The 27,008-nt window shown below is 43.9% G+C and overlaps 2 protein-coding genes across 2 annotated transcripts in view; both read right to left on the bottom strand.

Annotated features, from left to right (window-relative positions):
• Nucleotides 1-776: 776 nt before the first annotated feature.
• Nucleotides 777-17,818, bottom strand: LOC144104250 (uncharacterized). Its single transcript, XM_077637145.1, has 8 exons — nt 17,675-17,818; nt 12,560-12,572; nt 11,394-11,708; nt 9,714-10,055; nt 7,131-7,156; nt 5,441-5,585; nt 3,543-3,663; nt 777-879 (listed from the first exon to the last, which is right to left on the bottom strand). The coding sequence occupies exons 1-8, from the start codon at nt 17,735-17,737 to the stop codon at nt 846-848; spliced, it is 1,059 nt and encodes a 352-aa protein (XP_077493271.1). The 5' UTR covers nt 17,738-17,818; the 3' UTR covers nt 777-845.
• Nucleotides 17,819-25,277: 7,459 nt separating this feature from the next.
• Nucleotides 25,278-27,008, bottom strand: part of LOC144103649 (fibronectin-like) — a 36,084-nt gene continuing 34,353 nt past the window's right edge. The window contains exons 22-23 of the mRNA XM_077636312.1: nt 26,758-26,893; nt 25,278-25,424 (exon numbers count right to left, since the gene is read on the bottom strand). Of these exons, the coding sequence (XP_077492438.1) occupies nt 25,343-25,424; nt 26,758-26,893 (218 nt within the window). The 3' untranslated portion in view covers nt 25,278-25,342. The remainder of the gene's footprint in view (nt 25,425-26,757; nt 26,894-27,008) is intronic.

Raw genomic sequence — 27,008 nt, forward strand, 5'->3', positions numbered from 1 at the left:
GATTTTTTTTAGCCAAAAGGTCTCGTTCCCAGACAACAGTCTTGCATTCGTTGTGGAAACTAAGAGTCAAGTTCCCCGTTCTGAGTAAGCTCAGGAATGTGGCCAGTTTACTCCAAGACGGCCCCGAGAAAGCCGTCGAAAGAGTCAAAAAGGCAAGGGGGGGGGGGGGGGGGGGCTAGTTGGTTTTTCACAGAGAAGAAATCGCGCTAAGTAGCACAGACGAACGAAGGGCGGAAGTCGAAAGAGTACAGTGGTACAGTACAGAAAAGGGAATGGCAGCCAGCCTTCTGAGCGCTGCAGTAGATGCCAGGCAGGAAAATGAAGGAAATGGGCCTTTGTTCCTGTACCGGCAGTAGTGGGCTACCTCATTCTAAACTTTCTAAACATCTTCTGCTAAAGAACACCGTCGCTCCAACTTTCTCCTTTCACCCCACCCCCGGATGCTCGCAACATTTTCAACGAATGGCTTGTTTCACTACAAACACCTAAAATTTGGCATCAGCAGTGCATCAGATATTCTCCTATTGATCAACACTAGAAACGAAAAAAAAAAGAAGTATTCCGCTATGCTTCTTAGTTTCGGTGGCTGTTGGCTTTCATCAAATGTGTGTGTCCTAACGAGCCGCTCATTTCTCTTCCCTTTTCTGCTCAGTTTGCTCTGCCTTGAAAAACAAAACCATTCATTTTGCTGCTTGCAGGCCTGTATATCATCCAGCTGTTGAGTCACCTCACTAACAGCAAGACATAATGTTGAGCACAAATAGAACAACTAAACATAGAAATATCTACAAAATTTATTACAACAGAAGCTACTCGATTCGCGCCCGAAGATATTGCCGTGTGCTTCACGGACTGTCCGAATCGCCGAGGAGACTTGATCTGCAAAAAAGATGAAAAAAAAGGAGAATCGTCATGTGGTTGCGAAAACTACAAAATATTGTTTCTAATGCGCCAGCTAATGAGCCATTCATTCTGCATGACAGAGTGCACACATTAGCCTCTTCGTATAGGAGCCCCATTGTAAAACAGAGCACGAAGCCATCTTTGCTGCTGCTTTCTTGTTCAGCCTAAGAATACTATTTAGGACATTTTCTGGTGAAACACATTACATATACGTAACTGATGGGGACGGTACTTTGGGGAGATGCTGCCTTGCGAACTGATGCTGAACTGGGGTGATATTAAATTGGCTTCGTCATACAGGGATAGAAACCGGACATCCCTCGTAACAGATTCTTTCGATGACTTAATGCGGTAGCATTAGAACCCCCACGTCGAAAAAATCTTCACATCCGTCCGGCTCAAGCCTTGCTGGCAGGTGGCGATGCAGAGAGAGTAAAATACCACTCTCCACTTTGATGGGAGTTGTGGGAGAGTGAAAGATGAAGAGGGAACACGAAAAGAGGGTAGGAGGCGAATGATGGTGGATTTGAAAGAGTGGAGAAGGAGCACGACTCGTCACGCGCTGATTGATGAACTGCATCGCGTCGCCCGCTCACACGTACTGAACCCTTCAGTCGGCAGCGGTCGCTGTATCCGCGTGGAATACCCTTTCTGATGCATACTCTACCGCATTGATCGCTTTGATCGTCTATGATTTTTTTATTCGGGTTTATCAAATATCGATTGGCGAGTGGAGCGTGATCGAAGGTTGTATCGAGAACCGCATTCACCAGCTGTCAATGAGAATGGTATCCAGAAACAATGAGAGGACTGGGAAATGCATTCTCGACAATGTATCCTGTCCGGCCAGGTGATCGACATGGGCTAAGTGCGAGGTGACCTTAGATTTGGCCCTTTCCTATGTTAGAGTAGGCGTTGAAACTGCCACACTCTTACTCCATAAAATGCAAACATGCGAGGATTATCCTTGTTCTTTTTTTTCCCGAAGTGGATAGCTTGCTATCGCTAAATACTTCACAGGACGGTTACCACTGTGTAGCGTGGGATACTGGGAACACTGTTCGCGGTGGTCGCTATGTTATTATTTATTCATCAGCAGATGTTCTCTCTGCCACTGCGCGCTTGGCGTCACTATGCTGTCACTGGAGTCACCTCTGGGGGTCCAATCATTCAGCATGGCGCGTGTGTCAGTGCCGTCACATGTGACGTAACCGGATACTAATCAATCAGCGTAGCGTAGTTTACCACCAACGCCGGAGAGCTCGGAAACGTGCCCGTTAACAAGTGTCGCTCTAAACTGCGCTTTTCCTGCGTCCGCACTCTTCCGCCTGTCAAAATAAATTCTCAGCAGACCGTGACTGGCTACCAATTATGCACGCGACACGAGAACCTGTCGCGATGGCCGAATCATTTCTTTCTTAAAGTTTGCTGCTTGATGTTCCAGAGAAATACTGCGTCCAAGCCGTCAAGGCGGCCACGCTCAGCGAGCGAGTATTTTATCGAAACTGGGACTTTTCAATGAGATGTTTACAATGCTCAGAGCAAAAAGTCTCCATGAATGCCGGCACCGAGTAAGCTTGATAGCGTCCAACGTTTTAGAAATGCACTGCTACCTCAGTTTCGACTCCCTCTTCCAATGTTATTGTATTCTCATTGTGGGTTTTTTTTCTCCACTATATTATTTTGACACTGAACAGGAAATGAACTAAAGCGGCGACGGGCGAGTTGTCTAATGCAGGAGGAAGCGCAGCTTATCTATTTGCTCCACCGCCGGTTCGAATCGCCCGCAGGACTGAACATTTTTTTTGTTCTCTTGAATACCATTTTAACAGGAAGTTTATGGACATTTTGGTTAAGTTTCACTTTGGGCGTCAGGCTTCGACGAAGTTCACTTTAATTTGCCGAGAACGATTGCTAAAAGCATGCAATGATTAATACTGTATCAAGACTATCAATCCTGAGGAATCTTTTGACTCTGCAAGCGACTATATTTGAACAGATGATGAGGATGCATTTTCCTGGAGGAAGGGCAGCTTTGACCAAACAGAGGTGACGCACAATGCATTTTCGTTTCACAAGATGGGGTCAAATACCCATTTCCAAACATAGCACCTCTCCGAAGCCGAGCACCAGGCCCCGGGAAACACTGATCTGGCGCTAGAATGCTAAAAAGTATGGTCTGATACTACTCAAGAACAATTCGGCCGACGCCCCTCAAAAGAAGCCCTCAAGGCAATGGCGTCGACTGATGCTCATGACGTCATGGTTAATCTCCTTAAACCCGCTAGCGCCACAACACAGGGGTTAGCTGCTGAAAGGTGACTGTGTACGGCGTGATCGGATTCACCGCAGCTTCATGAAAATAGGTCGACGCTACTAGCTGGAATTGCCTCATTTGAGGGGCATCTGCCGCTTTGTTCTTGAATTGCATCCGACCATAAAATAGATGCTCTGGTGGCGTCTCTGCTCGATGACCATCTGAAAAGCAAGTCTAATAGAAGTTGGGAAGGTGCCGAGTGCAGCATAAACGGCCGTACGAGTTAGGTTAACGAAAAAGAGTAAGCTTTGCCTTACTGTCCGTGTCTTATTGTGCCTACACAGCATGCTAGAATATTTTTCTTAATTGGAAGAAACCTCACCCTCCCTTCTTGTACTTCTTGTATCCGAAGAAGAGAAGAGCAGCCAGAAGGATGACAGCCAGAGGAATCAGAACGATGCAGAGGATGTTAGACGTGGAAAGGCCGGAGGCGGCGGGCTCGACTGATGGAGAAAGATAAAAAGATAATTTGCTTAGCTCCAGGTCTTTTCACATCATTGTTTCTGAATACAGCAAAGCTAGATGACAAATCACGACGCTAAAAGTTTACGTACAAGATAGCTCCATATTACGAAATTTTTATTTGAAATCATAGGCCCACTAATCAAGGGAACGTCAGATAAATACACCAACATAAAAATGTACCGCCTTTGCCAAAAGTAACCGAGCAGCCGCGACGGCAGCGGAAGAGGACTCTCAGCCGAGCGGCGGCGCTGTTATCTTCAGCGATGTATCGTGCATGGATGCGCGCGCCTCCCTCCGCCGCTCCGGAGAGGGCGCACATTTCTAGACACCCATGGCGCTCGCCGCTGCTCCCCGATAAAGTCACTGGAACGGGAAAAGTACCGCAACCATCACCGGAGCCGCCATATTTGGTCCAGCGCCGCTGAAGCGACGGCCGCGCGCAGTCTGTACGCAGGCATGAACTGCACAAGCGTCACTACGTGACTGGCAATGCTGTGCACGCTTATCTCGGCCCATAAGAGCAAGTGCTACGTAATGCTCCGGACGATCTGAGTGCCGGCGGCCGCGAGAAAGAAGCGAGCGGACCATTTATGGCGGGGAATGACCACGTCACCGCCGAGAACGAATCGGGAGCGCGCGCGCACTCCCGGTTCGTTCTCGGCGGTGACGTGGTCATTCCCCGCCATAAATGGTCTGCGCGCGCTGGCCCGCCGGCGCGGCGGCGAGAGAAAACGAATGCGGTACTTTTCCCGTTCCAGTGACTTTACTGCCCGACTGCGAGGGTAAACTGGGTAACGTAAGCGCGCACTCCCGCCCTCCTTCCTTGGATGATAAGAAGTAAGCGGATAGTATGTGCGGCGAGTCATTTCGCGCCTTCGGAGCGCTGTCATACTACTGAGGGCGCTGGCTTCCGTCAGCCAGGGTGCACTCGCAGCCCGGGAGCAGCGGCCAACGCCGAATATAGCCTCGCTGTCGCTTGGCTGAGATCCCGCTCCAGAAGCCGTCGTGGTTGCTCGGTTACTTTTGGCGAGGACTGTACGTATATCAACGCTTCTTTTCCCTAGACCCTACTCGTTATTTGCCCTCTTTTCGCACAGCTCCTGTGTGATATTATTGACAATACTGACAGCCTGAATCGCTTTGGGACGTCAAAACCCCGTACACCAGACAGTACTGCGCGGTATATGTGGATTTTGAAGTTTTAGGATGCAACCTGTGCTAGCCTCAAGTGGTTCTCCCGTTTCTTTCAGATAGTGAGGTACCTGCTGATTTAATTGCATGTCTACGGATGAGTACCAGAAATCTTCCATTGCGCTCTGCCAAATGGGATGTTTACATCAGTTCAGCTAAACAAACGGTTGGGTCAACCTTGCGCACTAATCTGAGCATATAGGTATTTAGGAATTGAAGACTCTCTTCCCAGTAAGATGACGCATGACAGGTCATGGTGCACGTCGCATACATTACTAATAGGTATTGGTTCGGTCGCACTCACCAGTGCATCTGACATTAGGAAAACTAAAGTACAGGAAGGAGTAAACTTTTATGTCTTTTTCCTGTCACATTTAAAGCTCTTCCTCACACGCCGTTCGTCTAAGAAAGTTTTAGGGCACATGTTTTGCATATTGATTAATCTTATCAATGTTTCCTGAGTAGAAGGGCGAACTATAGAAAACGTTAATTCATGTGAGTCAGTCCTGCGCTGCTTTATGTTAATCGGGGGAACGCTACGAGATGCACGGTAGAAGGACATACCATCGTTAAAATGCGTGGTGGCTTCGTGCGATTCCTCAGTACTGACGATGTGTCCCGTAGTAGTGCTGTCATGCTCGGGGGCAGCTGAAGACACAGTTTCGCTGGCTGTGGTGTGGCCTTCAGTCACAGTGGTAGAACTCTCCGTCTAGAGGGTGTTGAAAGAAATTTTCGGTTTAACTCCACGTGAAATATTCAGCTTCTATTCCGTGCTTTTTCTACTTTGCTCAAAAACTGGCTCAATTCCGCTGTTTTTAGCTGTCGTTAACTATTATGTAAAGCCTTTCAAAGCAAGGAAAGTCTAACACCGTAATTAAAAGCGCTTGAGGTCCATTAGATAAACTGATCGATTCGAGGTCATACCAAAATTCGAACCCAGAACTTTCTTATCACGAGGCGCGTGTAACATTACCCCTTGTAAACCACTTCGAACAGTTCAACACCTCTTGTACATCAGGCCGCCGCGGTGGCTGAGTGGTTACGGCGCTCGGCTGCTGGCCCGAAAGACGCGGGTTCGATCCCGGCCGCGGCGATCGAATTTCGATGGAGGCGAAATTCTAGAGGCCTGTGTACTGTGCGATGTCAGTGCACGTTAAAGAACCCCAGGTGGTCAAAATTTCCGGAGCCCTTCACTACGGCGTCCCTCATAGCCTGAGTAGCTTTGGGACGTTAAACCCCCATAAAACCAAAAACCAAACCTCTTGTGCATCTAATGATTCCTAAATAAACGAAAAAAACGCTCTTGAGGACTACAGAAAAAAAAAAATTTGGTATAAGTAACGATGAATTGTATCTGTCACACTACTGCCGGTACTTGAAGCGGGATGACTGCTGCAACTAAACGCATAAACAGCTATTTTAGGACGAACGTTAATGTTCGACAAAGCTGCCATAATCTGATCTCCATCTGCTAAGCAGCCGTAAATAGCGCATTGGGAATGCTAAACACAAACATTACCACCAAGTATTTGCTTGAAAACCATACAAGAGCATGTTCTGTGATCATCAGCCTGTCTACTCCCACTGCAAGGCAAAGGCCTCTCCCGTGTCTCTCCAATTAGCCCTGTCCTTTGCCAGCTGCAGCCACCGTATCCTCGAAAACTTCTTAACTTCATCCGCGCATTTAACTTTCTGCCGCCCCCTGCTACGCTTGCCTTCTCTTGGAATCCGCAAATTAAATATACTATCACTGTCATTGGTCGACCGCACACTAGGCAAAATAGCGGCTCTAAAAACCAAGCTTTACATCAACTCAGTTTTTTTTCTCTGTCAAAAGGACAATAAGTGAGATTTGAAGTGCGTAAAATATGGGACGGTTTTTCACTTTAGGTGAGCTTTGTTGCGTTTAGCCTGCATTGCTAAGAAAATTGCTTCCATGCAAAAGGAATCCGGGAAATGGACTGGAGGCTAGCCGACATAGTAAATAATTCAGCGACTTGCAAGCTCTGTAGGACGGCTGTTTAAACCTCTATGTCTCTAACGTTGCTTATCGGACTATAGAAACCGAAATGATGCAGGTGTATTGTGGATATTTAATGAGGACACAGTGCAGCTGTCGTAAGGGGGTAGAAAACGTTCAAAGATGCAGTCAATACGTTTGAAGTGAAATTAGTGATGAATATATGCCAACATTTATACCTATTACCGTAACGTAAACAATGACACAAAACACGAACCGAAGAAAATAACTTACCGTTGTAGATGCCGGGACAACGTAGGCTGCAAAGAAAGAATGGAGAGTTGTGACTGCTTCCTAAGGCTATTTTTTTTTGCATCGACTTATATTCAGTAGAAATAAGGACAAGCAGGAAACACAGAATGGAATAAATGTTTTTGTGATTTAGGTTTTAAGAAATGCATACGTTAAGCTTGTTGGTGGCTGTTACTGACACATGTAGCTATATTTAAAAGATAGGAAGGAAAATATTGTCAGTCGCTTCGTGATATTTTTCGGTGTTAAAATATTTGGCATGTGTCTCGTAATAATACCTGGATATTTCTCACATTAATTCTTTTTTTATTGATTAAACAGGCAAATCATTCGTCCGGCATTTTCGATTTTTTTTCTACAGTATTAACAGCTGATGTTAAAATTACGCTCACATCTTTCCATCGACCTTCATGAATCTTGCAAACGTAGCACTTTCAAAAATTTCTTTACAAAGTCTATAGACTGTCCATATACTTTCGTCTATGAAGTATCTAGACTTTCTACATGAATTCCTCTAGACTAGTGTGTAGACACTGCAAATAATGTAGACAATCTATAGATTTATGACTATACAATTTGAGTAGACGTTTTTCTATAGACAGTGTATAGACTACGAATAAACGGAAGTAAATGTGTATAGAAATGAATAGAGTGCCAAAGAACTCTATAGAAACCTATAGGCCATATTTATAAGTAAGGTAGGATGTAAGACTTCTGCATTCCGATGATGTTCTCTTCGTCGCTTTAAGAATAAGCTTATATGGCGAGAACCGAAAGCGTCTAAAATACACCTTGTTTATAAGGACGACAACAGAGGTGCTCCGCAGGTGGAAAACACGGCTGATCAAGACGACGGGGTGCGCAGTCAGCGAAGTCTTGATCTAGTGGATGTAAGGGGACTAGTAGGAGTTAGTCCCCTTACAAGTTCCTGTCCTTCTTATTTTTGTCCGTGCATCCAGTCGGTTTTATTTTTCACAAAAGCGGAAAAAGCCAGATCGATAAGTGACACACACCACTCTCTGTCCTCATGGTTTCTCTTCCAATAAGGCATGCTTACGCCGTGCACTGTATATGAGTTTGAATCTTCAGCTTAATATGACCATGCTTAATTAATAGCAGTGAAGTGTTTCAGCCGTTGTTGGGCAAGCAAGTTACAAAAATTAGAATCACATCTACGCAGAATGCTCAACCGTGAGGTGTTCACCGTTCTCGGTCTTGTGTTGTGACCGACTACAGCGCACGCAGAAAGGTAGTTCTTGAAAGCTCATGCTTAAGAATGTGACGCTCTAGTACGTCCAAACCTCAGAGGTGAGCTGAGTGTCATGGAACTTGCAGGCGTTAAACTCAACTGTTTATGGTTGCTGGAACGCGGTCATAGAAGAGGAAGAAAGCATACACGGTGTCATTATAGCGTTCTGCTCACCCCACATGGAAATCTTTTGCTTCCTTGCCTTCAATGGCGGTCAAGTCTTCCTTACCTCGTAATTAGCTTAATGTGCGCAAAGGCAAGGAGAAAACAAGGCGACAAACACAGCACAGACATTTTCTGCCATGTCTCTGCCATGTATCTTCCATGTCTTGCTCTGTCGTCGTCTCTGCGCGAATTATATTAATATTTAATTGCCAACAAACCCAGATAAACATGTTACTTAGTTTCGCACCGCATTTGGACTCAGACATTTGTGACTAGTGTGATAAATAAACTATGACTGAGAAGGGGATTTTAGGTGAGCGCACATGCTTCACTAAATAATCACGTCCCTATAACGCGTTTCTGTTATTTAAGGGTCGCTATTGCTGCCAATGACGTGAGACCTTCTGTGAGGCCTCTATGGCTGCAAAACAACAGGCCAGCGCACATTCGCTTACTAGTTGCTGCCGACAGAGTTCTAGCAAGCTTAAGATGAAATTGCAGACAAGTAAACAAGATCACTTTCTTCGTGCCCCAATGTTTTGAAATACCAGGAGGACCATAGAAAGCTAGGAAATGAGATTGGTTCAGCTACTGATCTTGCATGCAATGGCTTGTTTAGTTTACACGAATACTTCTAGTTCTCTGAGGCTTTCCAGAGGCCTTGTTTTGCTTAATCTAAACTTAATCCAGCATCTTAAAGCTTCAAACATCCAAGCTTCTCATATTGATCCGTCGAATATCATATCTGTACACGCATTCTCATCGCCAGGTCATGCAGAAAAAAACACAGAGCCTGAGAACTAAGTTTAAGAGTGCTCGAAACCACTGTGTCCAAACCAGTGCGGTGTGCAAGCCTGTGGCCGGTCATAAAAACCAAACTGTTACAGGAATAATAGAAAAAGAAATGATCAGAAAAGTTGGCTTAGCTTGGGCAAGCATTGTTCCAATGTCTTCACCCTCAGAAAAAAATCATGAAATTTGCGCACCCACAACATACCAGCATTTCTTTGGATAACGTATTAGAATGTTTCAGGTAGGAATAAAACACATATAAAAGTGACGCTTTACGGTTCCCCCTTGTGTCTATATTTTAGGCTGGCACTGTGATACATCCTAAAGAGTGAAGGGCTCATTCTCCCCAATTCTCTCACCCTTGCTTTTCGGTGAAAATACGGCATAGGCGTCCGGCAGTGCAATTTCCGACGGAGTTGCGCCAAAGATGCCGAATCTCACGAGCGCCCGGGCGTGAACACTGAAGAAGGTGGTGCCCTCGCAACTCGCGTCGTCGTACTGAAAGCTCTTCGCGTCCTTGTCGAGGGTGAATATCTTGGACTGGAATTCTTGAGGGGTGACGATGACTGTGTAACCAGTGATATTGAAGGAGTCCACTTCAGCCGGTTTCCATGAGAGCTTGACGGAACCAGTACTGGCACCGTTGATGCAAGAGTAACCGATGTTGTCAGCGCGAAGGTCTTGCGGCAAGACCTTGGAATCTACATAGGGTAGGTAACAACAAGAATAAATCGTTGCATAAAAGAAAGCTTAATAACAAACTGTCATACCTAATTTATTTAGGTAGCAAACGATACACGGCATTCCCAAGTTTGAAAATCAGCGTGGCAGCATGGAGTCGCCTAGGTAACAGTAAGCTGCGCAATATAAATCATGTGTCATTGCCTTGTTTATACGCCAATACAGCCTAATGACTCCTTAAGGAATGCCTCTTGTCTCGAGTAAAATAGAAGGAAAGGTTTCATTCAAATTTGTTTTAATAAGTAGCGAGCACGAAGATTTTAAGATAAAGTGGGAATTGCATACTTTATAATATCTAAGCATAAGGACAAGCATAATAAAAAAGTGAAAAAAAATAATTCGTTCGCCATTTCTCGTCTAGTCACATGCTACCAACTGAAAGAGGAGAATATTTCCTCATTACAAGGCTGGTTTATGGCCCTCAAGGGCTGTGGTTTAGAAAGTAGTTGCAACACATATCAGAAACCCAGACGAATACTAGCACTGAACGATTTAGAATTTCCATGATGACCCTCAGTTGTCAAACAATAAACTTTCCTCGCAGAATGGACAGACTTTCCTTCTGCTCAAGCGCTCGAATAGGTGTGAAAATGGGATCCTCAGATAAGTGAGAACAATATGTACAAACTTAAGCGTAGAAATACATATTAGGCACACTTAGCTTCCAGCGAAACTGCTTCAAAATATACAATGCACAAAATTTAAATGCCTTTACTGCCCACAGCGGCATCATCTTATAGCAAAACACAACAAAAATTTCTTGTTAAATCTTTCTTGACAACAAAACACTTTTTGTTCGTCCCAACAAATTTTTCTGTAGTATGTATTTTGGAACCTGATGACAGAAATTGTTGTCGTCACAAGATTTTTTTTTGTATTACTGTTCAGTCGCCTGCCGTAACGACAAAACCAGCTCTGTCGCAACAACAGACAACTTAGTAATACTTCAGAAAAAGCTGTCGTACGAAAGTACCAAAAATTTGTATTTCTTTATTTTGGGACCAGCTTTGTCGCAATTTTTTGACTCGAATGCATATACCACGACTGTTTCACTAGTAACGCTGCTCTCGCATGAAACACAAATAATATATATATTTAGCAAAGTAGGTCCCGCAGAATGTGAAACTTTCAGACTTTTAAATCAGATTTTTAGTAATAATGTCCTCAAGAAAGAGATTGCGCGTTTACTGTAAAGTTTGAGAGAAACAAAGCGACCTCAAAAACAGATTCCTCAAGTACGTGTTGCGGCAAATATCGGGCGTCCTAGAACATACTAGAGTACAACGAGAGGTTCTCACTCTGCTTTCCTGTAGTGAAGAATAGGGCGTCGGAGAAGGCCGAATCTCCGGACTCGTAGAGGGCCTCGACTCGAATAACGTAGGCGCTCCAGCATTGCAAGAAGTTCAACTCCTGCCGCGTCATAGTGACGTCAACTTGAATCGTGATGTCGACGCCACTGGGAGTAAGAACATGGACGACGTAGGCTCGAATCGGGCGGTTCATTCGAGGCGACTCCCAGGAAACGGTTGCCTTGAATGATCCTTCTCTGAACTGATGGTCACAAGCGTGGTCCGGGAAGGTGACCTTGACGTCGTGAGGGGCCATGTTCCTCGCTGCAAGGTATGTTTGAAAACGCTGGTAAAAATTGTGCTTGTGTGGAGGAATCCATTTTCAGATTTCATGTCAAAGGTCATGTCAACATACATACTCTTCGCCTAGTCTTTACAGTTGAGCATGCTTAACAGAGAGAGACTGCTGCCCACGGTGACATGTAGTTTGTGAGGTATCGTACTCTGACATATCGTGCTCTTATATGAGGTTCAATCTTCCGTAAGTGGTCCTACATTGACCGCACTTCTATTTCTGCATTGGCCGCCAGCAATTTTTTGCCACAAATAAATCTACACAAGCGCTCATGCATGAGAGCTCGGGTCGTGTGCCAGGCTTTGGTTCTAAGTTCTTGCTTTTCGATGTAGGTTAGTGCCAGCTCTTTGGCATTCAGCGCCATGAGTGCAATTGCGTGATACGCATTATCACGCTATAAACGTGATATGAGCTTGTTGATGAATGTTATTACAAGGGTAGGAATTCGGAGATTTTATTTATTTTTGAATCTCAAGGTAAGGGAAAATCGATCGTGAGAGTTATTGGTAGTTCTTAAAGTCCTAATATATAAATCTAGAGCGTTAGGTGCACAATGCGCCCGTGTCGAAATAAAAAAGAAAGCTGTCTATAAAAAATGAGAATTTTTTATCAGAAATTTTTCCAACGTTATTCATAAGCTAAAGCAAAGCTACAAAAGGTCGACTATTCAACAGAAACATAAAATATCTCAATGTGTAGGTCATCTGCATCCGATTAAGCAAAATTACTCTGCAGTTGTAGTCAGTTTGCTTCTCGATAGATCTTTAACCTTGATCAACAATTAATAACTGCATTCGGAAACTTGATTGAAAGTACTCACCGCTGGGTTCAATCTGGTGTTTGCAGACAGGGGGTTCGCATGAAAAAAAAGTAAATGCCGTATTGAAAAATGACCACCTCAAACTATTTTAGAGTACATATTTGTACCTCAAAGCAATGTTGGTGGAAACCTGAACACAGAATAGTGCATCTAATATAGCGCTTCTCACATTCTTACATCACAAAATGAGGGGCGAGAAAAGACGCTTAACGGGACAAGACGTTAACAATCAAGGATCTCATTTGAAATTTTATCTAGTTTCAAAATGCTCACTCCGCCCTCTATGAACGAAGTATCTATCAGCTTTGCTTCCAGCATATTTCGATTATCCTAGAGACCGAATACCTGAGAGTTCATTATTTTCTCAATTTCAATAAACGACACTGCTATCGCGGGCTGTTGTATTGCCCCATATGCACAGAAGCACGCATGACTGGGAGCGTTAATTTGCTGATATTTTGTTGTAATTGGCGTTGATGCGAAGTTATATTTAGTGCCTTATAATAGATTCATTTATACTGAGTGTTGTACCACCAAGTAATCTTGCACGGGAAATATGCATGTACAGGTAAACCTTCGATGTACACTTAGTGGCCAGTTTTTCGGTACATAATGTGAAGTTGCCTCCGCCGATGTATTTAAGGCTGTCTTGCTCATCATTTTTGCAATTTTTGCCGTCAATTAAATCTGCTTTGGAAGTGAAACAGTGCAAGCATCCTGTAAACATTTCAGAAAGTCGAGAAGTCAAAAGAAAGCAAAATCCAAGAAAATGTTACCGTCGAGGCGAACACGCCAGGGAAGTTATTTGCTTGAACCAATCTTTTCCCGCGAACCATTTGCGGCTTGAACTGTCGTCCGGATATCCTTTTTCAGCCGTCTAGTTTTGGCAAAGTTCTTGAACAGCATTTGTTTCAGTGAATGAGTGCTGCATTCTTTTTATTGATTTAAACTTCGTGAACTACCGTTTCTTGTGGCGCTCTTTGGTTTTATGCTTTATATAGCCCCTGCGGCATAGGCTAAAAATGCTGGACTACAATATTTTGAAGTAAATAAATTGTACAAATAAATGAAGAGCAGTCTTATTTGCATAATCTGTTCCTTGGAGTTAGACAACAAAGCAGAACATTCATGAGGAACCTCTCGTATGGTATGACGAGGTGAGATGTGGACGCGCAGTCTTGGTCAAAAGTTTGAAGGTGAGAGTTTTAATTCTATGCTGTGTAGTAGGGCTCCTGTAGCATTCGTAGAAGTCCTACCCATTGAAGGGAGCAGGACCAGATATCTTCCAACCTTGAGGAGGTTTAGAACGCTCGGGACGCAATATAGGTTACATGGTCTGGCTCACAATCGAACCACCTGGGCTCTAAACTTTTGAAGAAGGCTTACGTGCACCTACATTGTCCAAGTAATGTTTGCATGCTCACGCACATTAAAAAAAAGTATATCGATCTGTGAGAGCTCAAACAATACAATTCGTAAGCCACCAGGCAATATCCTGGCTGCCTTGTCTGATCTCTCGCAGAATTTTTCTGATAAAATGTGAAGTCTCATTACGCTGCACTTTTGAATCGAAAACGAAGTGCATGTTCAGCTTGCCAAAGAAATGTTATGCTGGTTTGTTGGGCTAAATGAGAAGCGCATTTCCAATCATTTGCAAAATTTGATGAATGAAGCTTGCATAAGCATATAACCTTGAAAGAACGCACCTTTCACGAAAAGAAAATCTGCTATTTTCGTACGTGACTAGGTACACCTCCCCCGTGATGATTTGACCCTGACAATCGCTTCTCACCAGATAAGGCAAAGCACTGACAATTGGTTATATCTTCGCAGCGTTCGCAGTAAACACAAGTTTTCTTGGGTGAAGTGCCTCCCAGTAAGCAACGCCTGTCTTGAACAAAAGAAGCTGACTGTAGGTGAATGCCCAACAATAGACTCAGGGAAGGCGTCTACCGCTGGAACTGTGGAATTCCATTGTTCGATCAAGGGAGCAACTATCTCGAGCTGCCAAGAGCAGCACGCCCCTCAAGTGCTCCTCGCTGAAATACAAGTTGACGACACCCGTATTATGATAAAAAGATAGCAAGCGCGAGAAATAATAATGGAATGTTGGCATCTAAGCAGCTTGTCTTGTATTTCCACAGCTTCAAAAATAGCCCTTACACTTCAACGTTCAGGTGGTTAGAATAATGTATCTTGGCACTGTGAAAAAGTTTGCAGCGCTTACTGTGGTTTCTCAACAATGTTCAGGACACACTAAGAATAAGCATATGTTGGGAGCTTTACGAGAAAGGTCACTTTTGCCGTGAGAAGGTGCTTCATAAATTCATTGTGCCACAGGTATTATTGAAACTCTCTACCTTCAAGCACCACAGCAGACTTACAACCAGGTACGAATTGTGAGAATCAGATAAGGGGTAATGCGAAAGGAGTAACTGCTTTCTACTAAGAAGCCAGTTGGTCACGACGCTGACACTTCTTTGTTAAATAATTTAGCGAGTATGTGTTGTACAGGCAAATACTACCTTGAAATCAAGACGCTGCTTGGAAGGACGAAATGAGCTGATGAAAATAATGCTTTGAAGAAATGATTTTTCGTTACAACAAGCTGGAATAAAGAGAATTAGTCCTGAGGCCATTTATTGTACCAGAAAAGGTGTCTAGGATTTTCGTTTTGCGAGTAACCACTTCGCATGCAGGCTCGTTAGAATTTTGCAAACATGAAGCCTGAAAACCAGTCATGCTATAAATTGTCGTAACGCACAAATCTTTCATCGAAAGTTTCATCCAAAACAAAATCAAAAGTTATTCAATAAGATGTTAATAAGGATGTTCGTTTAACAGTACCTCTTGCTGGGCTTGTTGGTGTAAAATTGTGTAAGAAAAGTAAAAACAGCGCTAATTTTTACACAAACCACACAGAAAGAAACCACACAAACCACACACGTCCTGTCTGGTCTTTCTGTGTGGTTTGTGCACAAATAAGCGCTGTTTTTACTTTTGTTACCAATAAGGATCGTACAAGAGAAACTTATAGCGCCGCACTTGCCACGAAAGCAGTACTGCTATAGCTCACCTTCCCTCTCCTGCTCTTTCGAGAATCTGATGTTAATTGAGGGGAAGTCCGCCTCTTTCCTCCTGAAGCAAAACCCACTTCCAACCAGCCACCTCCCCAACCCACCCATAGCTGCCCACCGTCACCTCTTAGAAGAGCTCTCCGCCACCCATACACATGCCCATTCCACTCTGCCTTACGAAGCGTCGTCCACCACAAAACCACTTAATTCCACCCTGCACAAGTCTCCGCCCACCAGAAAACCATGCAGTAGCGCAACGAAGAAAATCACTGTCTATTTAGCGTGGTTACGCCAAATGCGAATTAAGTGCGCTATCACATCGCTTTTAACTTCGGTTTTGATTCGGTTCGAAGTTCGGGTTTCAAGTTCAAGCAAGCTTCAAAGATCGGCGAAATCAGCTGATGCACTAAAAAAGAAAACTGGACGGGACACTTAAACTGCGCCTTAAAGGCATGACGCGATAGCGTTAATAGGTTAATGTCCATGTATGCAAAATCGATCGTTCTCCATTTCACATTCATAGGTGAGTGGGAGTCTTCACAACACTGCTGGCCCAGTGGTGTCGCGGTAAACGATGCGCCACTGCCCAGCGATGGCAGGTGCTGCCACCAGTGACAGGCTGCTCTTCCCGACTACCCGCGTCGCCAGACAGACAGTAGCCGCGTTTACATGAATGCGAAAGAAGTCGAGTTTAGTCCCCTTTTTGAGGAAAAACGGAGGTTTTGAGAAGGAAAGCAGTGACTCGTCCTCTACTTTCTCCTCGACATTTTTGCACTTTCCCTCAAAAGGGGGACTTCTGTCGCATTCATGTAAACGCTGCTAGTGGCGAAATCACCGATTGGGAAGTCTTTGTGCTGTGCACAAAAACCAACGGTGAAATTGGACTCAAAGACGCAGGGGGACGCCAGATGCACTCCGGAAGCACTACACAGCAGCCGCCTCACCAGCCCACCCGCCTAGCTAGGAGGCTGTCGAACCACCCACCGCCCCTCAACCACCTCCGCTCAACTTCACCCTTTAGAACAATTCCGTCGTGTATGTGATCCCTCGGCTTAGAGTAAAAGCCTCAAAGTAGTCGTGGAGGATAAATCGTAGATCTTTCGCAGACTCGTCCTGTATTTTTTTTTCATTACTTCGTCCCGCATCTCACACAAGTTACTGCCTTGAGTAGGACTGTCTGAAATAGCTTTATAGCCCCAGAAGTTCTGGTGCGTTGACTTGTCCCCTTTCACCTTCCTAAAAAAATACAAGCACTTGTTGAGTGCCGAGTACGATTTGGCACCACAGTTTTATTGGTCTGTATTATGAGATTTTGTTTTCCAATAGCTGAATAAGAAGGTTTTTTTTTTTGCGCTTAACGCCTTCGTTAACTTCAAAGCGATATCTGAGTGCAACTTCCTAAATGCGGTCTTTCTACTGCTCTTGAAATGCTTCCGTAGGGGTGCCTGAAATTTTTCCCGAGCACTATAGTACTACGCGCTGTAATGCAAAGTGTTTTATGAAAATAAGCTTCCGAAATATTTGATCGCATTTTTTGTGCAGCGTAAGCTATCTTGCGGTTTTCAGCCGAGTACCTCGGGTAAGTTTGAACTTCATAAGCATTAAGGCGTCTATTCCGTTTGATAACTCCAATTCTAGTTTTCTGTCGTATACCAATTCCCATCGTACTCCCTCTCGTTTTAGGAGAGGGAGTAGCCACCCAATAGTATGACTTACGAAGATGTTTTTTTTTGTTTCAGCAGACATGGATTCGTAATGAAAATAGTTGGCAGTCCACGTCCAGCATTATTGGACAAAAAATTTGAATATCGGAGTATTGTAAGGTACTACTACGAAAACATTGAAGGCGATGGTAACGTTTTTGACGATAGCAAAAACGTTAATGGTAAAAAAATGCAAGCCTGCCAACGAGAGATTTGCAAATATATTGACTGTTACAGTGAAATCTTGTAATACATGAAAAAAATTTCGTTCATAAACTTTTTCTAGTTGAAAAATATTTTTGTCCATAATTTCTTGGTTTGTTCAAAGCACTAACCTGGGAGGTAGCTTGGCAGACCAAGCAGGCTAGAAGAACTGATGCAATCGTCCCGACGTACATTGTGATGGCTCTACAGTCAGTGGCAATAACGGGAGACTAACGGAGGCGCACTCGGGTTGAAGCCTTAGGAGCGTCTAGGGAGAGCGGCCGCCGCAACCTTTTATACAACGCGCGCCTTCATGGGATACCCGCCCTTGCCCGATAAAACGGCAGACTACGCCGAGAGTCGAGGGGCGTAGCAGACAGCGATAAAAACAGCTTCTCCCCTAAGTGGAAGAGTCGTCGCCCTTGTAGGAAAACAATTACTGCAGACGAAAAATTTTTTTTGTAAACTACAGGACGCAGTGCTAAACAAGATCGAAAAAAAAAATCGTGAGCCTCACCCTACAAATGCAAACGCAGAAAGCCGTAAAATTAAGCATACTTTGCACGAACCATTACAGTGCGTTAAACGTTCTTCATTGCGTCATTCTCACATGTGCTGAGGTACTGCGGGTCACGAACGAATGTTTTGAAAGTTGGCCGCTGAAGATCGCGCGGAGTCATATTTGTTTTTGAACGCCACACATTACATACACGAATTGCATGTTACTGCTGTTCACATATTCAGAAGTGACTAGTGATCCCTCTGTTATTCTTACCCTAATAATAACCTAAGTTAGCGCTGCCACTACTAAACTCCTAGCTCGCAGTTGTGACGAACAAGGAAACACCGAAGCTGGGCAAAACCTGCGCTGCTCCATTCAAGGTACCGCAAAATGCCTTAGGGGTTTTATCAGCGCATCGCATCGTTACGGGAGGTGCAGGGTTTGATCCCTGGAGTCACCGGGTACCAAACGGCGATACAAGGCATACAAGATATCCCCCGGTCTGTTGCAACGTATACGCCTGTTGCTCAGGTCCTTTTGTGGTGAAATCCTTAGAAAATAGGTCTTTGATGCCATCTGGTGTGGACAAAAATCACCTTGTGCTGTAGTGCTCTTTGGCCAAGCGGCATTCGCGCTTAAATACTCATAATCATCATCATAATGTACATACAAGATGTGTAGAATTTTGTCTTCATATAATCAAGAAATAGGAAAACTTTGTACATGACAATCAGCAGAGACGTTGCTCCTAGCGTTGGCAGTGAAAATTACATGGCGATATGCTTTGTGCTAGAGCGGTTGCCAAGGGATCAGCCCCCTTTAACAGCAAAACTGATAAGAAAATGAGGGAGTCCAGTTATCGTACCTGACTATACACTGTCTGCATACCGCTGTGTGTGAAGAATGGGAGCGGCGGATACCTCGCTACTAGGACATCTTCGAAGTGCAGAAGTATCGCATCGAGGACAATAAATGGTGGCACTTGATATCGACGGTGGTGTGAAATTTTGAACCATAATGCGTTATCGTATCTAGTCCTGGATGTAAAGTAACGAGACCTCCGACTCGCACTGATTGCATTCAACAACCGACGCTGACATGCGGAAAGGTGACAACACTTACATGAACTAGGTTTGAACATAAATGATATAATTTTACTGCTCGTCCTCAATCCAATACATTGTTTTGATGCTTGAAAGATGCTTGAAAGAGTTCTCAAAATTATGGCAGACGAGCGGACAATTTGCTACGGCGACATCTTTGAAGTGTGGATGTATCAGACAAACGATATAAAATGTTGGCACTTGAAATCAGTGCTCTGCCACAAAAACAAAATTTTGGAGCCCGTTTGACTGTGGTTAGTATAGATTTTTATAATTTTAGCGTTTTTTTTTCAACATTCCGATAAGCTCAATGTCCTCAGGCATTGCGTATTCAGGGCGGCCAGTTTTCTAGAACAATCTCTTCACTTTCCTGTAACATATCTGCTTTTACCTGATCTTCAGCGGCTGCTATCCGCCTTTTAAATTGCTACGGCTTTCTTTATCTGACTTTCGCCTGTGCCTAATTTCCTCTATGGTCATTTCAGGCTACCTCCGTTTTTCAGAGCATGCTAAATTCTCTCCAAATTATACATCCTTATGTCGGTTACCACATGCCTGTTTGCTAAAGTTGGCGGATCTGCAGTTCTATTTTGCTTTTGATTTAAAGCCTTCCACGCTTTCACTTTTCTTAATCGGATCTTTAGACTCCTGAGAAAGCTTATGGCATCCCGTCTAACTATCGTACCGCCTACTTCTATTGTGCACTCCGTAATATCTCTGACCTCATCGTTTACTGCTCGAACGCTAAGGTCGTCGTTTTTGGTTATAGCCGAATATCTGCTCGGCAGCAAGGTTCTGAATTCCTCTACTTTCTTTCTTATCATTAACTCGTTGATGACCAACTTCCTTACTAGTTTCGTCTCTTTTTTTTTCTGAAAATGTAGGCAGATAGGTGGCCTTACCATCCCATGCTCGCTGCCTAGCATCTTGCTGTGCACCACCACATCTTACACAATGTCATGGTAAACGCACAATATTTATTTATTTATTCAAATACCCTAAAGGCCCTCCGGTGAGGGTATTACATAGAGGGGAGGCACGAAGCACCCTGACAACAGTTTGCTGTAAACAGAAAAGAGAGAAACAGAAACAAAAAGAAGCAGGCACCATTTTGAAGTGCAGTAAAAAATAACAATAACACTATAGCGCAAATAGAAAAGCGTAAAAATTCAATCAGCTGTGATTAAGAATACAAAAACAACATAGAAAGAAAAAAAGAATGGAAAAGAAACATCTGGAAGAAGGTAGGGGTATTCAATTCAGCACAAAAGAGGGATTCCTAACCCTATAAAAGTAAAGTGGTGTACAGGGACGTCACATTCTGATTGGAGTATGCAGAATTTTGTGAAATTTGTCTGGGTGAACGTCGGTAGCAATATCTGATGGTATGTTATTCCAGCCACTTATGGTTCTAGGTATGAATGAACTATGAATTTACGAATGAAAGGAATTCTTGCGCGGGAGACATCTCTAATTCTACCGCAGTATATTCTTAAGGGTAGGTTAAGCGTCATCCAAGTTTTTCCAAAGGAATCTTACAAGCACCAAGCAATTCTGCTCCGTTAAAGGAACACCGAGGAAAGCTCTCCGTAATTTCTGGGTGTACTGATATTTGTCTGGGAGAACAAGACACATTCAATCTTGACAAAGTTAGATTTAAAAAGGAAAATTTTTCTTTCCCGACACTTGATTAATACTCGTGACTTAAATACAAAAAAAGAAGCTCCGCGATTGCCTTGTGGAAGTGAACGGTGGTGTGTCCTAGGCTCGGAGATCCATTCAGAAAAAATAAAAAACAACTGTTTTGGTGTCATCGTCAGTTTTGTAAAATCATTTGATTGTGGCGATAAGATTATTTTACTTTCTTCCTCCTTTATAGCTCATAAAAACGTTGTTTTCAGTTAAAGTCGCCTTTTTGCCATAAAAACGTGGCAGTCATTTGAGGATTGTTTCTATACACGCCAAACAAATACCAAACAAATGTAAAGTTGCCAAAGAAATGCCGCAGTAATATGCAACAACACAAGTTTCTTTCAAAGCACATATACTAAGTGCACTAGAGCATTTCAGAACATGATAATAAGGCACGCCATAAATTTCATCATTTCACAGCGCTTTGTCGAAGCTTATGAACAATCTTTTCGCTCCTTTTATGGGTTCGCAATAGCCATCGGTCATTTTTCAAGATTACGCGTGCGTTCACAGGCTTTCGGAGAATAGGTTGCAGAGGCTAAAAGAGACTATAGCTGAGTCTGAGACATTATTGTGCACGGCCGAGGGACACTGGAGATAACCCAGGGTCCATGCGGAACAGGTGCTAGCGATAACATACACGCATGTAGTATCAAACAAAAGGCAGTGGGCATTCAACTTAGATGCGCTGTTTTTCAATGGCTTCTCAGTGCTACGAAATATCTTGCAATGTAGTTGAACCATTCTTTTGGTTACAATATGGCATACTGATGATGGTGTACAGGGTGTGACGACATATATTGACCCATGGACTGTAGATACGCTCTAGTGGAGGGCTCGAAATTAATTATGGTGACGCGGGGTCTTTAACCGGCATTCATATTGCGCAGCACAATGGAGTATTTGCGTTTCGCCTACAGGTGAATTCGACTACCGGCATTGGCATTTGATATCATGATGTTGGGCTTCGTAACTGAAGGTCATGGCTATTGATTCACAGCTGCGATGCTTAGGTAAAGTGAAGTTCAGTTTTGTTTAACCATCAACGAATGTCATGGGATGAATGAGTTCCTCGCAGAGTTTTCTGGGACGCTTGGCTCAGCACCGGTCATCGGGTCCTAAGTGGCAGTCTTTGTGTATTTCAATAGAGCCGGAAATATGTTTATGAATTACGTGAATAGTGCAGAGTTTAAATACTGCCTAGAATACGGCGTGCTTCACAGGGAGGCCTCAACATGACGCCTGTACTGCTAGAGAGATAGGCGCTAGTCCCGATAGTATCCGGAAGAAATAAAATGTTTGCGCCCCTGCACTGCTGTCATGGACATTTCACTTCTGTGCCTGAAATATGGAACTTCGTTGGTTAACATTTCGCTTGACTTCACCTGTAGAAACGGAATATAATCTGTAGCTAGCATTAATAAGGTATAAGGTATATGGTGTTTAACGTCCCAAAGCGACTCAGGCTATGAGGGACGCCGTAGTGGAGGGCTCCGGATAATTTCAACCACCTGGGGTTCTTAAACGTGCACCGACATCGCACGGTACACGGGCCTCTAGAATTTCGCCTCCATAGAAATTAGGCCGCTGCGACCGGGATCGAACCCACGTCTGTCGGAACAGCAGCCGAGAGCCATAACCACTGAGCCACTGCGGCGGAACGTAGCAAGCATTAATGGAAAAAAATTAGCTTTATAGTTCACATGCACAATAAAATGGCAGAATAACCGTAATGTAAGGCGCTTTCGTCATTGGCGCCATGCTACCGCTAAATCGAACAGGCATAGCCGAGCTTTCCATTCGGTATTAGTTATTTTTTTTTCACATCAAAATAATAATGAGTATTGCTTTGATTTATTAACAATACCATGATCTCAAATTGTCTCTCTGTCGTCTGTTTTTTACAGCACAGCTGTTAAAGGCTCCTTTGCTGGTTGAGCGTCGTTGGTGGCGTGGCAGTAGCGGATGACTTCAGCACCCACTGTTGGCGCCGCGCGCTGCCTTTGTAGTTTTCGGATGGGGCGCGTGTTCACTGCTGATTCCCTGGCCACGCGTAGCTTTTCCCGGCGACCAGGTGACCGCTTTGGGCAATCGATTCGTGATATTGGCATTGTGCACCCTTTGTTGCTGGGTGAGGCACGCAGTCGTACGGCGTCGCTAGAAGCACCTCTAGGTCGTAAGAAAGGGAAATTGGAAATCAGTTTTTGAGGAAAGGAAATGGCGCAGTGTCTGTCTCACATCTCGGTGGACACCTGAACCGCGCCGCAAGGGAAGGGATAAAGGAGAGACTGAGAGAAGAAAGGAAGAAAGAGGTGCCGTAGTGGAGGGCTCCGGAATAATTTCGACCACCTGGGGATCTCTAACGTGCACTGACATCGCACAGCACACGGGCGCCTTTGCGTTTCGCCTCCATCGAAACGCAGCCGCCGCGGTCGAGTTCGAACCTGGGTACTCCGGATCAGTAGCCGAGCGCCCTATCTACTGAGCCACCACGACGGGTTAGTAAGAAACGCCTATCGGACGCTCTGAGCGCGTCTACATAGGCGGTGTAATTATTAGCACAAGCGTGGTAGCAGCCATAGAGCGGCTATAAATCTGCACAGTACGATGAAGGAAACGTTAAAGGAAGAGTTGAAAGGGGTGTGACTACTATACGCGGCAATGCCTAGTCACAGCGGAGGGGCTCTAGTTCTCAGTTCGATTACGAAACTCGATATACCTGGTGTTCAACCTAAGATGTTCCGCAATTTTTAATAATAAGCGTTTTGAGTTAGGAGAACACTTTTTTGACACAGCGTTGCCAACGCGGTAGCACCTTTGTATACCTCGTAGTCTCGCTAACTGGTGGGTTGATTAATTAATGTTGACTAGTTAACTTTTTAAGAAGTCAATATTAATTATTGTATATTTAATTCTAGCCACTGCTTTCTTTTTATTTTATATCTGTTGTCCATGAGTGTCATTGACTGAGTTTACAGCTGTGCACTCTACTGATGCGATCATTCACGTGTGCTTTGTTTCCTTCATTGATGTTTCGGAACACCTGGACTTTTTTGTGTATTGTTACATCATTCCACTCCTGTCAGAGCCTGGGAAAGGATCAGTGTATTGTGAAAATGAATAAATAAATAAATAAATAAATAAATAAATAAATAAATAAATAAATAAATAAATTATTACTCTTAATCTCTGTATTTATTGAGAAGCCTGTGACCACCGTAGGTAATATCCATATCAGTTTTCAGACTTCCTAAAACGCAGTTACTTTAGGCGCTGTGGCCAAACAAATCTTAACAACATTGCGCCAAAACGCATACGTTTTTGAGAAGCTTGGAGGAAAGGAAACCCCTCTAGTGCACGTAATTCGTCGAAATAGGCAAAATTGGTCGGGCTACAGCTCCGGTGGTAACTGCGTTTCCTAAATTCTAAAACCGATATGGATGTTACTTACGGTGCGTTACGCGCAATTCAGTACATAAGAAGCGTAACAGTAATATGTAAAAAGCTAACTATTAAATCTTAGGTTACCATCCTTATGCATAGTTAGCATATATTGGCTGTATTCTGATGCGCTACACAGCTGACAATGTTATGCTGAAAAACCACTCTTATAATTGAATAAGCCTATTTTTAAGATTTGCTGAATATCTTAGATGGAACACCCGGTATGTAATCGCTAATGCGCCCCCCACGAAGGAGCTCAGTGCCGCGGCCGGCGAGATCCAGCTATGATAGCAGCTTCAATACTTATATTAGTATAATAACACATAATTAGCAACAAAACTTACATATTAAACCAAAGAAATCAACCGCTAAGGCTGCGCTGTAACAACGCATTGCCGATCTTTTTAATCTGGCTCTGAGTGTTTTATTTACTGAATTGGTTTTACACGATGTGCTAGGGCTAATCAGCGGGCATTAGAAGTAGATTGAGGGCGCATATCGTCTTCGCAAGGAGGCATAACGAGTTGTAAGCACCATGAAAAATGACGAAATAAGATTCTTGAGAAAAGATGGCATCTGGATTTTATTGCCGAACTTCTTTGTTATGAATGACGACGTATGATTACGAGTGCTTTACCCAGTAGCCAATGAGTGCAATGCCTGCTTAGTAATACAAGTTTTAAGTGAAGTTCTGAATACGACAATAGATATTGTGAACGAACCGTTAGGATTGACATGAAGAATTCGTGTACTGAATATATTAATCATAAACGTTTATGGCATAATGGTCGAAACTGGTGCCTGAATAGACTAGTTGCAGCCATCAACGAATAAAAGGCAGTAATGAGAGAGCGTGACTTGTGACAACTGCGGCTGCTAGATGAAGAATAAGGGCACATGCTTTAGAAGAAACTAAAAAATGGCACCGTAGGAAACAAGACATAAGCTTCGTTTCAACTGAAGTGTTCCAGTTGTCTTCACACAGCGTCAAAAATTATTCAAGCTGTGTTCCCAGACTTTCGGGTATCTTGCGTAGACAAGTGCGCATATTCCACTGCTCAGACGCTTGAAGAAAGACAGTTTAAAATGTTCTTTCTAGGGGAAGGTTGTATTTCTTCAGAGACGAGTAGCCGGCAGTCACTGAAACAAAAACACAGATTTGATAGTTTCATTTTCTCAGTAATTATGCTAATTGTTATTTTAACAAGAAATTCAGGAAATATTTCATTCAGAAGCAGTACCCTCCGTTATGAGGCAAGCCGTAGTGGCGGGCCTGTTTAAGTTTTCAAGCCTCTTAGTGTTCTTACCATGCACTGAAATCGCACAGAATACAGAAGTCATGCGCGTTTAACCTTCATCAAAGCGCAGTCTCGGTGGCTTAGATTTGACCCCGCGATCTTATGCCCAGCAGCCACACCGCATAGCCATACAACCACTGTGGAGGGTTATGCCTATTCAATAGCCAGATGACAAGTCAGTTGTCACTTTCTACTTCTCGCACGAAATATTTCTTGCACAAATTTTCATCATAAATGGTGTATTATGACCCTAGTGTGTGCCACTAGTCTTTTAGGTTGAAATTATGCATCTCAACATGCATAATCCGGCCGGGCAAGTACTTCCGTTGAGTACAGTTCAGGACTGGTATTGTTTTGCTCCAAAACTGCACGTATGTTATGAGAAGAGAACAACGCACTGAAGGGCTGCTCGCAATTTTGGCCACATGGGTTTTTCTGGCGTATCTTACTAGAAACATTGAGCGAAAACCCGTCTGTGTATGTTTTTGCGTGTGTTAACACTCGATGGTACCCATAAAATATGGCGTCCTCATCCAACCTGGCATGTAAAAATTAAAATAATGATTTGTCAGGTGATATTGCTCAGGAAGGACAACCTGGATCGCACATTCGCTCACTGGTGGCAGCACCTGCCAGAACAGGGCATTGGCAGTTAATGATTTTTCGCCTGAAGTTGCTAAAGAGAAGCAACCTGGATCGCACAAGTCCCACCGGTGGCAGCACCTCTCATCCCAGGGCATTGGCAGGTGGTGGTTAAATTAATGACTGCTCACGCTGGTTGCTCGGGAACAGTCACATCGAACTCACAAGTCAGACCGGTTCCAGCACCTGCCATCTTAGGGCAGAAGCGCACCGCTTTACCACTGCGCCCCTGCAGCACTGCGCTTGGGGTGGTATGAGGGCTCCAAGGAATCTATGAGTGTAAAGTTGAGAGTGACCTCATGCAGACGGTCGGCGCATCTGAGTACGACCTGATGCGGCAAAAAAGCCTCCGCCGACTTTTTTTTTAACGAGAACTGTCAGCTCCAGATTGATCCACACGGCAACTGATCATCGGGAATTGTCCTGTCCAAAATACTGCCCAATGCGCATAAATGGATTGTTGCTATTGCGGTTTCCAACAACAAATCCCATAACGCCTCCGCGTGCACAAAGCCGGCGAACAGAAAACTTACAATTCCTCTGCAGCAGCAGAACGATTCATCTGCCTTCTCTTGAACACAATAAATGCAGCCGCAGCAGCGATTAACAGACATAATACCGTGATGGAAGCAGCTAATGTCATCGTCGACGTGCGCTCAGAATGACGACCTGCAACAACAACAAAAAAAGGACACATATCTGCTCGGTTACCTTCTCTCAGCGTTTATTAATAATGATCTTGAACACAAGCTATTTAATAGGTTATGCCATTGTTGCGCGCTTA

The sequence above is a fragment of the Amblyomma americanum genome, chromosome 9 (genome assembly GCF_052857255.1).
Source record: "Amblyomma americanum isolate KBUSLIRL-KWMA chromosome 9, ASM5285725v1, whole genome shotgun sequence".
In the NCBI taxonomy this organism is placed as follows: Eukaryota; Metazoa; Arthropoda; class Arachnida; order Ixodida; family Ixodidae; genus Amblyomma; species Amblyomma americanum.